Genomic DNA, 13303 nt, shown 5'->3' on the forward strand with positions numbered 1-13303 from the left:
CCTGGCAACCGCCAAACCCAGTTACCTCCATCAGATTTCCAGACAAAGAAGCGTGATTCGTCACTCCAGAGAACACGTCCCCACTGCTCTAGAGTCCTTTACACCACCTGCATCTGACGCTTTGTATTGCACTTGCTGATATAAGGCTTGGATGTAGCTGATATAAGGCTTGGATGCAGCTACTCGGCCATGGAAACCCATTCCATGAAGCTCTCTACACACTGTTGTTGTGCCAATCTGAAGGCCACATGAAGTTTGGAGGTCTTTAGCTATTGACTCTGCAGACAGTTAGCAACTTTTGTGCACTGTGCGCTTCAGCATGTGCTGACCCCGCTCTGTCATTTTACGTGTCCTACCACTTTGTGGCTGAATTGCTGTTGTTCCCAGTTGCTTCCACTTTGTTATAATCCCACTAACAGTTGAGCGTGGAATATTTAGTAGCCAGGAAATGTCACGGATGGACTTATTGCACAGGTGACAACCTATCACGGGACCACGCTTGGAGTCACTGAGCTCCTGAGAGCGACCCATTCTTTCACAAATGTTTGTAGAAGCAGTCTCCATGCCTAGGTGCTTGATTTGATACACCTGTGACCATGGAGGTGATTGGAACACCTGAATCCAATGATTTGGAGGGGTGTCCCAAAACCTTTGGCAATATAGTGTATATCAATACAGGGGCACTCCAAAAAATGTTTCCAAATTATGGGAACCATGGCTGAAGGTACCAGGACTGGCCCCTCTATCCCTCCCTTTACTGTTCTTCTCTACTTAGCCTGCACTGTAGCTCTATTTTTCTTTTTCTACTTAGCCTGTGCTGTAGCTTTGTTTCTACTTATATTGAGCTGTAGTTTTATTTTTCTCTTCCACTTACCCTGTGCTGTAGCTTTACCTTTCTTTTCTACTTGGCCTGTGCAGTAGATTTCCTTTATTTCCACTCAGCCTGTACTGTAGCTTCACTGTTCTTTTCTACCTAACCTGTGCTGTAGCTTTACTTTCATTTTCTACTTTACTTCAACCACAGGCAATTCTTCCCTCTAAAATACACTCACCGGCCACTTTATTAGATACACCTGTTCAATTGCTTGGTAACACAAATTGCTAATCAGCCAGTGACATGGCAGAAACTCAATGCATTTAGGCATCTAGACGTGGTGAAGACGACTTGCTGAAGTTCAAACCGAGTATCAGAATGGGGAAGAAAGGCAATTTAAGTGCCTTTCAATGTGGCATGGTTGTTGGTGCCAGACAGGCTGGTTTGAGTATTTAAAAAACAGCTAATCTACTGGGATTTTCAAGCACAGCCATCTCTAGGGTTTACAGAGAATGGTGAAAAATGAAAAAATATTCAGCGAGTGGCAGTTGTGTGAATGAAAATGCCTTGTTGATGTCAGAGGTCAGAGGAGAATGGGCACACTGATTCGAGATGATAGCAGGACAACAGTAACTCATATAACCACTCGTTACAACCAAGGTATGCAGAATAGCATCGCTGAATGCACAACATATCGAACCTTGAAGCAGATGGGCTACAGAAGCAGAAGACCACACCGGGTGACACTCCTGTCAGCTAAGAAGAGGAAACAGAAGCTACAATTCGCACAGGCTCACCAAAATTGGACAACAGAATATTGGAAAAACATTGCCTGGTCTGATGAGTCTCGATTTCAGCTACGACACTCAGATGGTAGGATCAGAATTTGGCATAAACAACATGAAAGTATGGATCTATCCTGCCTTGTATCAATGGTTCAGGCTGGTGGTGTCATGGTGTGGGGATATTTTCTTGGCACACTTTGGGCCCCTTAGTACCAATTAAGCATCGTTTAATCACCACGGCCTACTTGAGTATTGTTGCTGACCATGTCCATCCCTTTATGACTTTAGTGTACGCATCTTCTGATGGCTACTTCCAGCTGGATAATTCCCCATGTCACAAAGCTCATCTCAAACTGGTTTCTTGAACATGACAATGAGTTCACTGTACTCCAATGGTCTCCACAGTCTCCAGATCTCAATCCAATAGAGCACCTTTGGGATGTGGTTGAACGGGAGATTTCGCATTATGGGTGTGCAGCCAACAAATCTGCAGCAACTGCGTGATGTTGTCATGGCAATATGGACCAGAATCTCTAAAGGAATGCTTCCAACACCTTGTTGATTCTATGCCACAAAGAATTAAGGTAGTTCTGAAGGCAAAAGGGGGTCCAACCCGATACTAGCAAGGTGCATCTAATAAAGTGGCCAGTGAGTGTATATTGACCATTTTGTGGGTTCAGAATATATCACACTATATTTCTTTACAATTGTGCTTCAAACTTAAGCTGGATTTTTATACTGGAATCCCAAGCTGTAACCTTTCTTTTCTACTAAGCCTGAGCTGTACCTTTACTTTTCTTTTATACTTTTTCTCAATCAAAGGCAATTCTTCCTCTTAAGATATATTGAACATTTTGTAAGTGTGTTCAGAATATATCACAGTATAAAAATTCTGTACAATTGTGCTTCAATCCTAAACTGGATTTTTATACTGGAATCCAATTTATTTCTATTATAGTCACACAGCTAGTGGGGAGTTCATGTGACTCTTGCTCTGGAAATTTCATTTCGACAAAAGAATATTGAATTTTCCTCACTGACTCGTTGCTTTACAGGTGCGGCAGTGAATATACATTATGAATAATAGAAAGCGTGTATTTTGCAGTATTTTTTAAGCAAAAGATATTCTGTCAAAAGATGACATCTGTAAGAAAAACATGAAAAATAGAACCTGTAACAAAGCTGCGTTTCTTTGCCTCAAGCATGACCACACAAGTACGCTTTAATGTTTTAACGATAGAAGGCGTTTAAATAGATGCTTAACCGTCAGATACACAATTTGGTCGGTTATTTTTTACCAGCCACCTGCTCTACCACTTAACAGATGGTAACATGCAAGATAATTGCAAGACTGGGCTTGCAAATTACAAACAGTAGGAGAGATTTGTTCTTCATTATAAAGAATGTTTTTTGGCGTTAACCCTTTCAAAGCCACAACTGAACTCATAGCAACATCTACTGCGCAGTATTTACATTTTTTTTTTATTTAAACTTTTACAATACAAAAGGGACAACTCAATTACAAAAATGTTTCACATATACATATTCTGTTTACCCCAAAATTAACCCCACCCCCACCCACCCTTCCCCCCGATCCATTTTCCCCATCCACATCCTCCATCTTGATCTGTTTCTTCTCTCATAATTATCTATATATGACAGCTCTCTCTCTCTCAGATTCTCTATTAAGGCTCTCTCCTGACTTTAACTTCTAACTTCCCCCTCAGTTCCGGTGCACCTGCCTATTCAAGCAATTATCTTTTCTGCCAATCATCTGACAGCAACCCAGTGCATTGCATTATGGAGATGCAGGACAAAAGCTTCAGTTAATGGTCACATCAAACATCAGAATAGGGAAAAAATGTGAGCTCAGCGATTTGACTATGGCACAATTGTTGGTTCCAGACAAGATGGATTAAGTATTTCTGTAAGACCTCGTTCACATGGGAATTCTTAAAGTGGAATCGAATGCTAGAAATAACTAATTAACTGTTCCCACCCCCATTCTAATACCTATACTAACTATCCTGTGGAAGAAGAATGATTATACTTACCTATTCTCAGGGCGCTCCAGTCTGGTGTTGTGATTGGCTTCCGGCAGCCAGCTTCAGGGGAGAGGAGGGACAGTCAACAATGGATGCCCCATAGTAAGCCCATGGGTGACTTCACTGCCCAGGCATTCCATCTGTTGCTGGTGCTTTCTCCACTTCTCTGCTCAGGAGATCATGTGACTGGACTAGAGCGCCCTGAGAATAGGTAAGTATAAGCACCTACCTTCTACAGGGTAGTTAGTAAAAGTGTTAGAAGTGGTGGGAGGAGTTTTAAAGTAGAACTTCACCTAAAAGGGGAGGTTCTGCTTGTCTGCCACCCACCGTCCACCAATTGTTAATAAATGTATTCTTTTTGGGAAGTGGGTACTTGGCTTTGACAGGTACCCGCTCCCTCTTCAGCTCAGGTCACCTAGGCAATCCAAGCAGAAGTTCCTACATTTAAAATGCTTGTTTTTTTTTCATTTACTTTTTTAAATTATTATTTATTTTTATTTTAGTTTTTGGGGTTTTTTTTATATAAAATAACAAACATGTTATCCTTTCCTGCCCTGTGCAGTGTAGTTTTGCACCCAGCTGCCCTGATACACTTCTTTTCGAGCCCCCTGCCAGTGCTCCTGGCTCCTCCTCCTTGAGCACTACCCCCAGAGAAAGCTGCTTGCCCTGGTGGCACCACTGTGTGTTCATTCCTGCGCAGCTGCTCTATGCTTCCATTGGACATATAGAGCTGCAGCTCAGTCCCGCACAGCAGCAGGAGCCAATGGACATTTAGAGGCAGAAATATAACCCCACAGCCAGTGCATTCAGGTGCAGCAGCGTTTTGGCAGAAGAGATGGCTGATGCGCCTAAATGCAGGTAAACATACTTATTATTATTATACAGTATTTATATAGCACCAATAGTTTGCTCAGCGCTGTACATTATAATGGGAGACAGTACACAAGACAGTACAGTAACAATACAATACACGAGGGGTTTGAGGGCCCTGCTCCTTGGAGCTTACAATCTAGGAGGGAGGGGAGAGTGGTACAGGAGGAAATAGCTATGGGGGATGGAGTGGTGGGAAGAGCGGAGGAGATCAACAATTAGGTGAGGGCGGGGTAGGCTTCTCTGAAAAGATGGGTTTTCAGGGTGCGCCTTAAGCAGTAGCTGCATCATGCGCATTTCAATGGTCAGAATAAATTAATTTTCAATAAATAAATGTATTTATTTCAATAAATTTCAAGTGCTTGAAGCGCTTCAGCGCGCCTAAACACGTTTGAAAAAAACACGGCATTAGGCACAATTTTGGTGCTGTTTTTCTCTTGCCAGGAGAAAGGTGTTTAGAAGAGCTGGGGCAAACACCTAGTGTGAATGAGGTCTTAGAAATATTATAGCTGCATTTTATTGTTGTGAATTAGTCTCTTACATAACAGAAAAAAGTCTACCTTTATAACCCTGCTCACTGTCACGGAGATCAATTTTTGTAATTGGCTTGAAGTCATTATCCCACAGACGGATACATCCATCTCTTCCTCCAGTAGAAAATCCTTCTTCACAGGCGTACATACTAAATATACCAGCCTTAGAGAAAAGAGACAGATCCAAATGGAGTGAAGAGCAATTAATGGCAATTACATGGAAGGAAAAGTAAACACAGTGATACTGAAATCATATGATCTAAATACGTGATAAGAAATTTCCAATGTGTATTGTTATGAGCGCGAAACATACTACAGAGTTCCAGTGAATTTTTTAAAATTGAAAGTGAACATAAAGTCAATTTTGTTTTTATAATAAATCAATTTTTTTTAAATTTAAACAACAAACACGACATATTTACCTGCTCTGTTCAAGTGCTTGTTTAAAAAAATGTCTATAGTTACCTGCTTTGTGCAATAGGATTGTACATTGCGGCCTCGAACCCCTTCTTCTTGGGTCCCCCACTGGTGCTCCTGGCACCTTCTCTCTGGCTAGAGCCCCCAATAGGAAGCCGATTCCCATGTGGGCGCTCCTGCGGGCTTGCTCCTGAGCAGATTCAGCCCCCTGATCCCTTGTCACTGGCTTAGATTGGCAGCAGTGGGAGACAATGACTCCCGCTGCCTCAGAAAAGCCTGTGAGACCTGGAAATGAGGGCAGAAAAGAGCTGCAGACAGCTACAGTACTGGATCGAATGAGCACTCAGGTAAGTATAAGGGAGGGGGTGATAAGTAAATACCGATGCCTTAACTTTTTTACCTTAATGCAAGGAATGCATTAAGGTAAAAAATGTTTAGTTTTTAGAACCATTTTAAATGGTTTGATACAAAGCAGACACTGACTTCCTCTTCTTGGGTCCCCTGCCGGTGCTCCTGGCTCCTCCTCTTCTTCTCGATGGTACCTGTTTCCTTTGAGGTACCAGCTGAATTCTTTCTCCCAAGCTGTGCTGCCTGCATCTATAGACAAAAACATCACAACTCAGCTCCACCCACTAGTCACAGGATTTGACTGACAGCAGCGGGAGCCAATGGCTCCCACTGGCTCAGCAAAGCCTGTGAGAGTGGAGAGAACCATTACAGATAGGCACAGCGCTAGATCGAGTGAGGAAACAGGTGTATATATAAGGGGGGTGAGGGGTCAATACTGTTACCTAAAATTTTTTACCTTTTAGATGTTTGACAGGAGGAGGTATCATGGCTGACTGCAAGGTTCTTTGAACAATATTAAAGTGAGCCTGTCCCAAGTCTGTCCTCATTAACCTACAACACAAGAAGCCTGACCTCTACCTTTAACCTTTTGCTAAGACAGACAGCAGGGATGTTGAATTTATATCGCCCAATGCCCGGGACATGTACTTCTGGGACCGGGCAGGTAGTTTTTTTTAACCTTTAGCTGTTACCCAATTGCTTTCACACAGGCCCCTTCACTACATAGTTGAAGGTAAATCTAAAGGAAATTTGGCAGAAATGGACAAAAAATGGTAAGAAAATTATATAGTGGATGTCCAGCCTAAGTCTTTACAGGTCACTGTTCAGTGATTTTTTTTTAAATATACATACTGTATATGTAAAAGAGGTTAGCTTAAAGCTCATAATGGGGTTGATCTACTAAAGGTAACTGGACTTTGCACTTTGCAGGTGCAGTTGCATTTGTTTTTCTTAGTGAATCTAAATGCGGTAGAGCTTCACTATGTAAAGAATACCCAATCAGGTGCAAGGGAAATAAAAAAAACCAACATTTTACCTAGAAATCAGCAGAGTGTTACCACATTCACCACGCTCTGAGGAAAACGACTGCAACTGCACTTGCAAAGTGCACAATCTATTTGCCTTTAGTAAATCAACCCCGCTGCTATCAGTGTGTGATAATGCTTTATGTTCTTAGTGAGGGGAGGTGAAACATCCCTATTGTTAGTACAAGACCCGGAACTCTCGGTGAGGGCCCAGTCGCTGTGCTGGGAATGTGCTGCCATCACAAAGACAGGCACACATACAGTCATGGCCGAAATTGTTGGCACCCTTGATATTTTTCCTGAAAATCAAGTATTTCACACAAAAAAGGTATTGCATTAACACATGTTTTGCTATACACATGTTTATTCCCTTTGTATGTATTGGAACAAATATAAAACAGAGGCAGAAAAGCAAATATGACATAATGTCACACAAAACCCCAAAAATGGGCTGGACAAAAGTATTGGCACCCTTAACTTAATATTTGGTTGCACACCCTTTGGAAAACATAACTGAAATCAGTCGCTTCCTATAACCATCAATAAGCTTCTGACACCTCTCACCCGGAATTTTGGACCACTCTTCCTTTGCAAACAGCTCCAGGTCTCTCTTATTGGAAGGACACCTTTTCCCAACAGCAATTTTAAGATCTCTCCACAGGTGTTCAATGGGATTTAGATCTGGGCTCATTGCTGGCCACTTCAGAACTCTCCAGCGCTTCTTTGCCATCCATTTCTGAGTGCTTTTTGACGTATGTTTGGGGTCATTGTCCTGCTGGAAGACCCAGGATCTTGGACGCAAACCCAGCTTTCTGACACTGGGCCCTACAGTGCGACCCAAAATCCTTTGGTAATCCTCAGATTTCATGATGCCTTGCACACAGTCAAGGCACCCAGTGCCAGAGGCAGCAAAACAACCCCAAAACATCATTGAACCTCCACCATATTTTACCGTAGGTACTGTGTTTTGTTCTTTGTAGGCCTCATTCCGTTTTCGGTAAACAGTAGAATGATGTGCTTTACCGAAAAGCTCTATCTTGGTCTCATCTGTCCACAAGACGTTTTCCCAGAAGGCTTTTGGCTTACTCAAGTACATTTTGGCAAACTGTAGTCTTGCTTTTTTATGTCTCTGTGTCAGCAGTGGGGTCCTCCTGGGTCTCCTGCCATAGCGTTTCATTTCATTTAAATGTCGACGGATAGTTCGCGCTGACACTGATGCTCCCTGAGCCTGCAGGACAGCTTGAATGTCTTTGGAACATGTTTGGGGCTGCTTATCCACCATCCGGACTATTCTGCGTTGCAATCTTTCATCAATTTTCCTCATCCGTCCACGACCAGGGAGATTAGCTACAGTGCCATGGGTTGCAAACTTCTTGATAATGTTGCGCACTGTGGACAAAGGCAAATCTAGTTCTCTGGAGATGGACTTGTAACCTTGAGATTGTTGATATTTTGCCACAATTTTGGTTCTCAGGTCCTCAGACAGTTCTCGTCTCCTCTTTCTGTTGTCCATGCTTAGTGTGGCACAGACAGACACACAATGCAAAGGTTAAGTGAACGTCTCTCCTTTTTATCTGCTTTCAGGTGTGATTTCTATATTGCCCACACCTGTTACTTGCCCCAGGTGAGTTTACAGGAGCATCACATGCTTGTAACATTCTTATTTATCCGCAGTTGTGAAAGGGTGCCAATACTTTTGTCCAGCCCATTTTTGGAGGTTTGTGTGACATTATGTCGAATTTGCTTTCTTTCCTCCCTTTTTTTGTTTTGTCCCAATACACACAAAGGGAATAAACATGTGTATAGCAAAACATGTGTTAATGCAATACGTTTCGTGAGAAATACATGATTTCCTGGAGAAATATCAAGGGTGCCAACAATTTCGGCCATGACTGTATTTGGGGCCTCACGGATAAAGACCCACTTCGGTGAGGCCGCATATATGCGTACTGTCGGTGCGAAGGGGTTAAACAGTTCTGAACATCCGGGGGGCGTTAAGGATTGGCGATCATGTGACCATTGTTATTGGAAAAAGAGAAGACACAGCGGTGCCACTCTAAGTGTAGATGTTAGATAAAATCAACAATTTAATAAGTAAAGAACTCACAAGTGTAGGTAAGTAAAGGGCACGTCATATTGGGCCTGAGGAAGGAGCCATGCATGTTCCAAACGCGCCGCACAGTCATCCGGTTTCCAGGTGACGTCATCAGCTGCTAGCCGCCCTGCACCTCTCTGAGCGCTGGACACCACCAGAGCAGCCGGGATGACAAAGAGGCCCACACAGGACCCAGTCGCAGCACTGCCTGGACTCACTGCACTATGACATGCCCATTACTTACCTACACATGTGAGTTCTTTACTTAATAAATTGTGAATTTTATCTAACATCTACACTTAGAGTGGCGTCGCTGTGTCTTCCCTTTTCCCGTTTGTGCACTAGAGTTGCTTCCTGTTCTGACAGCAGGCTGCCTTCTACCCCATTTCCATGAAGGAGATACCTTCCAGTCCTGGACTTATACCTAATAGGACATTGCCAGATTATTTATGTCCGCCTGTTTTACCACATATGTACGGACTTTACTATTCACCTGTTTATATATACAGTGTTAGAATATATACCTGGGACTGTATTTTAGCACTCCCCATCCTTCTCCCTTTATGCCCACTGTTATTGGAAGTCCGTCCTCCCAGCTACCGATCTTTAGTCTGGACTGAGAGCTGTCTTTGACAGCTCGGTCTTGGTGCTGAGAGTGCACAGTGAGCACTCTCTCAGCATAGAAACATCAGATGCCCAATGACACATATGTGTGCAATGTGGGATTTAAATTCCATTCTTTTGCTGACGCACATATGTGTTAGGCAGTCGTAAAGGGGTTAAAAAAGCAGTTTCTATGTATAGATAGTAATTATAGATGTATGTGTGGGAAGCCACATTTTCTGATTAGATCCTGAGACTACGATTTCTGCATTGCAGTGTTATCCAGCAATCAGGGGCGGACTAACCATTTGGAAACTAGGGCACTGCCCAAGGGCCCGGGGTCAGTAGGGGGCCCCATGAGATGCCCCTGGTACCTTTTTCATAGATTTTTTTGAGTTTGGGCAAGGACACAGGGGCCCCATGATCCTCTATTGAGGGCCCGGGGTCAGTAGGGGGCCCCAAGAGATGCCCGATACCTTTTTCATAGGCTTTTTTGAGTTTGGCCAAGGACACAGGGGCCCCATGATCCCCTATTGCCCAGGGGCCCCATGAGTTGTCAGTCCACCCCTGCCAGCAATGTTTCACTGCTCTGTCCTAAAGTCTGAGTCTGCCAACTCAATGAACGCAATGGGGTTGATCTACTAAAGCTGAAGAGTGTGAAACCTGCCGCAGCTCTGCATTGAAACCAATCAGCTTCCGGGTTTTTTTGCTAAAACTTAACTGAACAAGCTGAAGTAAGAAGTTGATTGGCTACCATGCAGAGCTGCACCAGATTTTGTACTCCCCAGTTTTAGTAAGGCTCCATTCACACTAGGTTTTTACAAATCGCAGGTGGAATTCTGCTCGCAATTTGAAAACGCGTGGCCAAAGTGTGAAAACGTGTGAAAAACATTTACATGGCACCTGAAAATGCAGGGTGTTTTTGACGCAATCGCGACCAGTTTTTCCACGTGGCAAAACGCGCCACGATTGCACACACAAAATCGTGGGACACGCAACGCTCAAAAAAGGTTCTGGATTCAAATGAATGGTATCTGAAAACAAGACCGTGCATTTTCACACTTTGACAGCAGGTTTTCAAATCTCAGGCAGAATCGCAGCAATTCCATCCACCATTTGAAAAAGCCTAGTGTGAATGGAGCCTAATCAACCCCAATGCTTCATGTCTGTATGTATCAGAAAGGGCACATTACATGTGTTACTCAACCTACAACAGTAAAATCAGTCTGTATATGCAGTAAAGCATGCTTGTTATACTCCCTGTGGAACCCAAGGGGTTAATTTTCTGCACTGTGTTCCATGAAAGAGTACCTACAAGTAGCGACTGTGGGTTTGTAGTTTTCAATGAATGGCACAGCGCCGTGGTGGTTCATTGAAGCTTCCTGTCAGTATATTTGCTTGGCCGTACATCCCGTACAGCAAGAAGATATTCTGACAGGTCTGCAGGAGACCTGCATGGCATCTGCAATCTACTGATTGCTGGTGCAATGCTTTCCAGGCTCCTTTGGACAAAAATAATAAATGCAAATTTTTTTTTTACCCGCAAAAAAATGTGCATTTATTATTTTTGACCAAAAAGTGAACTTATCCTTTAATTCCAAAATGGCTCTATAATATTAGGTTATATTCGCACTATGCAGCAGAGGTTCTGGATGTACATTTGGTCAAAGGGGCATAAAGTGATTATCCGTATGGGTGACTGACAGCTTTCTGAAGGCCAAGGGTGGACAATATTAGACTCCCTGACCGATAGAGCTTCTTTTTACATCACTATTCATAAGCTCTGAATCAGTAAAGTATTTCGGGAACTGTCACAGGTTCTGTTACTGTAACAGGCTTTAACACATCATATTGCGTTTTCCATAAAATAAAATGAAAATATTACAAAGCAAAAAAAAAAAGAGTCTTACTAGATACTTGTATGGATACTTACACTGTGAGCTCCTTGAATGGTGCGGACTAAGTTGAGGCCCTTCCATACATATATGTCTCCGTTTAAAGCACCTGAGTAAGTGATATCATCTCTTGCACATGCTAAGCACAAGATCGTCTGTAAGTCCCCAGTTTTCCCAAAAATCCCCCTTTTGGCTGTTAGTGCATTTCCACATAGCGTCCAGAACTGCAAGAGAGATTGCAAAGGTCTTATTTAAATAAACGCAAAATTAAACGACCTTCAGAGATATATGAGCCTGTAGGTGATACATATAGTGTACACAGTGCCTTGAAAAAGTATTCATACCCCTTGAAATTTTCCACATTTTGTCACGTTACAACCAAAATGTAAATGTATTTTATTGGGATTTTGTGATAGACCAACACAAAGTGGCACATAATTGTGAAGTGGAAAGAAAATAATAAATGTTTTTCAAATTGTTTTACAAATAAATATGTGAAAAGTGTGGCGGCATTTGAATTCAGCCCCCCGGAGTCAATACTTTGTAGAATCACCTTTTGCTGCAATTACAGCTGCAAGTCTTTTTGGGGATGTCTCTACCAGCTTTGCACATCTAGAGAGGGACATTTCTGCCCATTCTTCAAAATAGCTCAAGCTCTGTTATTGGATGGAGAGCGTCTCTGAACAGCAATCTTCAAGTCTTACCACAGATTCTCCATTGGATTTAGGTCTGGACTGTGACTGGGCCATTCTAGCACATGAATATGCTTTGATCTAAACCATTCCATTGTAGGTCTGGCTGTATGTTTAGGATCGTTGCCCTGCTGAAAGGTAAACCTCCACCCCGGTCTCAAGTATTTTGCAGACTAACAGGTTTTCTTCAAAGACTTCTCTGTACAGTGATACCTTGGTTCACAAACGCTTCTATTCATGAACAACTCGGTTTGCGAACAGAAGAGTTTGCAAAAATTTGCTTCGGTTCGTCCATCTTCCCTGCTCTGACACGTGGTCGTGACTTCCTGTAGGCAAGATCGCGGTCACAGACAGACAGTAAAAGTGTACTGTGAAGGCACTTACAGTACTGTGAATATTTTTGGTGTGCTTTTAGCACATACTGTACACAACTGTACTGTACATCGCTCTGCACACTTGCTGTAAAACTTTTTTGTGTGCTTTTTAGCACATACTGTACCAGACATCCAGTATGGCTCCAACAAAAATTCAGAGCAAGCATGGTGCGGAGAGGTAATGAAGGTGACAAGAATGTGCAGAGCAAGCATGGTGGTAAAAAGAAAGTGTAGAGCGTTAATGAGGGCACAAGAATGTGCAGAGTAAGCATGGTGGTAAAAAGAAAGTGCAGAGCAGTAATGAAGGTGGCAAGACTGTGCAGAGCAAGCATGGTTATAAAAAGAACATGCAGAGCGGTAATGAAGGTTACCAGAATCTGCAGAGCAAGCATGGTGGTAAAAAGAACGTGCAGAGCGGTAATGAAGGTTACAAGAACGTGCAGAGCGGTAATGAAGGTTACAAGAATCTGCAGAGCAAGCATGGTGGTAAAAAGAATGTGCAGAGCGGTAATGAAGGTTACAAGAACGTGCAGAGCGGTAATGAAGGTGACAAGAATTTGCAGAGCAAGCATGGTGGTAAAAAGAACGTGCAGAGCGGTAATGAAGGTTACAAGAACGTGCAGAGCGGTAATGAAGGTTATAAGAACATGCAGAGCGGTAATGTACATTGCTGTGCACACTTGCTGTAAAGCTTTTTTGTGTGCTTTTTAGCACATACTGTACTGGACATCCAGTATGGCTCAACAAAAAATTCAGAGCAAGTATGGTAGTAAGAAGAAAGTGCGGAGAGGTAATGAAGGTGACAAG

The 13303-nt window shown here is 42.8% G+C and overlaps 1 protein-coding gene across 3 annotated transcripts in view; it reads right to left on the reverse strand.

The window, feature by feature from the left end:
• The window catches only part of EML6 (EMAP like 6), a 272713-nt gene that overhangs the window by 164560 nt on the left and 94850 nt on the right, over positions 1-13303 (reverse strand). For all 3 annotated transcript variants that reach the window (XM_089682713.1, XM_089682712.1, XM_089682711.1), the window contains exons 5-6: positions 11469-11654; positions 5075-5210 (exon numbers count right to left, since the gene is read on the reverse strand). In XM_089682713.1, the coding sequence (XP_089538839.1) occupies positions 5075-5210; positions 11469-11654 (322 nt within the window). The remainder of the gene's footprint in view (positions 1-5074; positions 5211-11468; positions 11655-13303) is intronic.

Source organism: Staurois parvus, unplaced genomic scaffold (genome assembly GCF_062004578.1).
Source record: "Staurois parvus isolate SC_StPar_1 unplaced genomic scaffold, SC_StPar_1.0 ptg000295l, whole genome shotgun sequence".
Classification (NCBI taxonomy): Eukaryota; Metazoa; Chordata; class Amphibia; order Anura; family Ranidae; genus Staurois; species Staurois parvus.